This window comes from Hemibagrus wyckioides, linkage group LG21 (genome assembly GCF_019097595.1).
Source record: "Hemibagrus wyckioides isolate EC202008001 linkage group LG21, SWU_Hwy_1.0, whole genome shotgun sequence".
In the NCBI taxonomy this organism is placed as follows: domain Eukaryota; kingdom Metazoa; phylum Chordata; class Actinopteri; order Siluriformes; family Bagridae; genus Hemibagrus; species Hemibagrus wyckioides.
The window spans coordinates 20,811,235-20,813,734 of record NC_080730.1 but is presented as its reverse complement, the minus strand read 5'-3'; the positions used below and the strand labels follow the sequence as shown (position 1 = coordinate 20,813,734).

General features: G+C 39.9%; 2 protein-coding genes across 2 annotated transcripts in view; one reads left to right on the top strand and one right to left on the bottom strand.

Annotated features, from left to right (window-relative positions):
• Window positions 1-442, bottom strand: part of mrpl20 (mitochondrial ribosomal protein L20) — a 1,841-nt gene extending 1,399 nt beyond the window's left edge. Inside the window, exon 1 of the mRNA XM_058372980.1 lies at window positions 249-442. Coding sequence (XP_058228963.1) covers window positions 249-335 — 87 coding nt within the window. The 5' untranslated portion in view covers window positions 336-442. The remainder of the gene's footprint in view (window positions 1-248) is intronic.
• Window positions 443-1,155: 713 nt separating this feature from the next.
• Window positions 1,156-2,500, top strand: part of sdhb (succinate dehydrogenase complex, subunit B, iron sulfur (Ip)) — a 25,860-nt gene continuing 24,515 nt past the window's right edge. Inside the window, exons 1-2 of the mRNA XM_058372966.1 lie at window positions 1,156-1,291; window positions 2,469-2,500. The exon at window positions 2,469-2,500 is cut by the window's right edge and continues 96 nt beyond it. Coding sequence (XP_058228949.1) covers window positions 1,223-1,291; window positions 2,469-2,500 — 101 coding nt within the window. The 5' untranslated portion in view covers window positions 1,156-1,222. The remainder of the gene's footprint in view (window positions 1,292-2,468) is intronic.

The window sequence follows — 2,500 nt, the reverse complement described above, 5'->3', positions numbered from 1 at the left end:
GAAGACCTTGAAGTTACTCCATGAACACAGCACTGAGGTCATGCAGAGGAACACGGCTGCCTTCACAGTCACTAAAGCAGAACCCAAACAACCCTGGGTGATGAATAAATACATAAAAGTCCCTTTTAATGATTCAGAATTTAACACCAGGTTAATGTTGGGATGATGTTATATAATAATAAACTCTACATGATCGTGTTAGTGATGTGTGGAACTCCATGCTAGCGCTAGTTAGCTCATCTCCTCACCCGAGCGTGCTTTAAAAGCTCCTGGACCTTCCAGTAACGGTCTGGACCTCGGTTCCGGATCCAACACGATAAAGTGAGAAACACCATGATTTAAACACCGCTGATTTTCTGCACGAACACACACACACACTGCTGGACTTCTCTGTTTCTGTCAACGTGACTTTGGAAAGATCCGCTTAGCAGTGCGCATGCGCGAATATGACAACAATAAAAGTCCCGCCGCTACCGGAACTAAATAAATTGTGACTAAATCGGATTAACATCAATAATAATGTTACAAGAATTATACTTATGCTCATTATTATTATTATTAGTAGTAGTTGTATTACATGCTTTTATTTTCTGTGATATCTACAGGTGTTTATAAATAAAATTGTATTATATATTGTTATTATTATATTAAAATAAATACGGCTTTTTTTACAATGGCAAATTTAACAAGTCGATTTACTAAAATATTTTCTATTAATGTGTTATATTTATATTAATATTATTAAATTATTTGATAGTTTGACTACTAGTATTTGATGCTTCTTCACTTTTGCAGTGTTTTTTCCCTTCTGTGTTTGCATTGCAAATAATTCAGCGATTGGAGAAAAAACTCTTTTACGATATTCTTTGCTATTAATGATTTAGTTGTGTTATTTAAAAATAATAATTTATCTTTTCCTGTATTGGAGTCAGATCAGACACATTTTTGACTACGTTTTATTTTTAATCAGTGACTCTCTGGACTGTTAGTCAGTTTGAAATCCAGCTAGTTAGGTTACTTCTATTCTTAATTACCCAAGTCAGCTGATTAGTTGTGTAAATAAGCAGACTTAACACCGATCTGAGATCAGCGCAAAACGGGAACCGGAGCTCAAGTACTCTTTAACTGCCGAATAGTGTCTGCGCAGGCGTGAAACCTTCGCTCGTGCGCATGCGCAGTGCTGGGGTTAGTGACAGGGTCAGTCAATGGCAGTTGTGTAAAGATGTCGGCTGTGTGTTTCTCCTTGAGGCGCTCCGGAGTGGCCGCGATGCGCTGCTCAGCTCTCACAGCGGTGAGATTTTATTCACTACACTTTTTTTTTATCTGGTCAATAATTCATATGATAAAAGCATCTTAGTGAAACAAAACACAAAAGCGAATCTTTTTGCTTGTCGCATCAGCTAGCACAGAGTTAGCTTAGCATAGCTTAGCATAGCATCGCCCTCTGACGTTGAAGCTGTCCTCAGCTAGTGAGCAAGAAATATGCTTTTATCTTATCTCACTCCTTTACAGTACACAGATAAAGAGTAAAAGTCAAAGTCTACTTTTTATTGTTAATAAATGAGCAGATATTAGAGATATTAATCATGTTGTTTAACAGTTACTGACTAAAAGTGTACACTTTAGAGTGCTGGAGTGAAGCTGAACTCTCCCGTACCTCTGAGACCTCTTATAGTTCCTCATGTGTGTTTATTTCTTTTATTTCTTTTATTCTTACTGTCTAATAGTGTTAGAATCTTTACTGTCTTGAGCTAATGAAAGGGAGGGAAGTGGAACAGTAAGATTACAGGGTGAAGAAGGTACAGGAGTTTAAGTACTTGGGGTCAACAGTCCAGAGTAATGGAGAGTGTGGGAAAGAGGTAAAGAAGCGAGTGCAGGCAGGTTGGAATGGGTGGAGAAAGGTGTCGGGAGTTCTGTGTGATAGAAAAATATCAGCTAGAATCAAGGGGAAGGTGTACAGGACAGTGGTGAGACCGGCCATGCTGTATGGTTTAGAGGCAGTGTCACTGAGGAAGAGACAGGAGTCAGAGCTGGAGGTGGCAGAGCTGAAGATGTTGAGGTTCTCTTTGGGAGGGACACGGTTGGACAGGATTAGGAACAAAGGGGGGACAAAGTTAGGGAGGACAGATTAAGATGGTTTGGACATGTCCAGAGGAGGGAGAGTGAGTATATTAGTAGGAGAATGTTGGACATGGAGCTGCCAGGCAGGAGGAAAAGAGGAAGGCCAAAGAGGAGGAATATGGATGTAATAAATGAGGAGATGAAGCTAGTGGGTGTAAGTGTTGAGGATGCAGAAGATAGGGATAGGTGTCTGAGACACTTAGACAATTGTTATTATTATTATCATCATTATTATTAATCAGAGCTCTTGCTCAGTACTCTGAACATTGTGATCTGATCAGTGCTATTTACAGGTGAAGTAAAAGGCTGGTGTGTGTGTGTGTGTGTGTGTGTGTTGTGGTTTACAGAGCGCTCGATACGCACAGACAGCAGCAGCCGC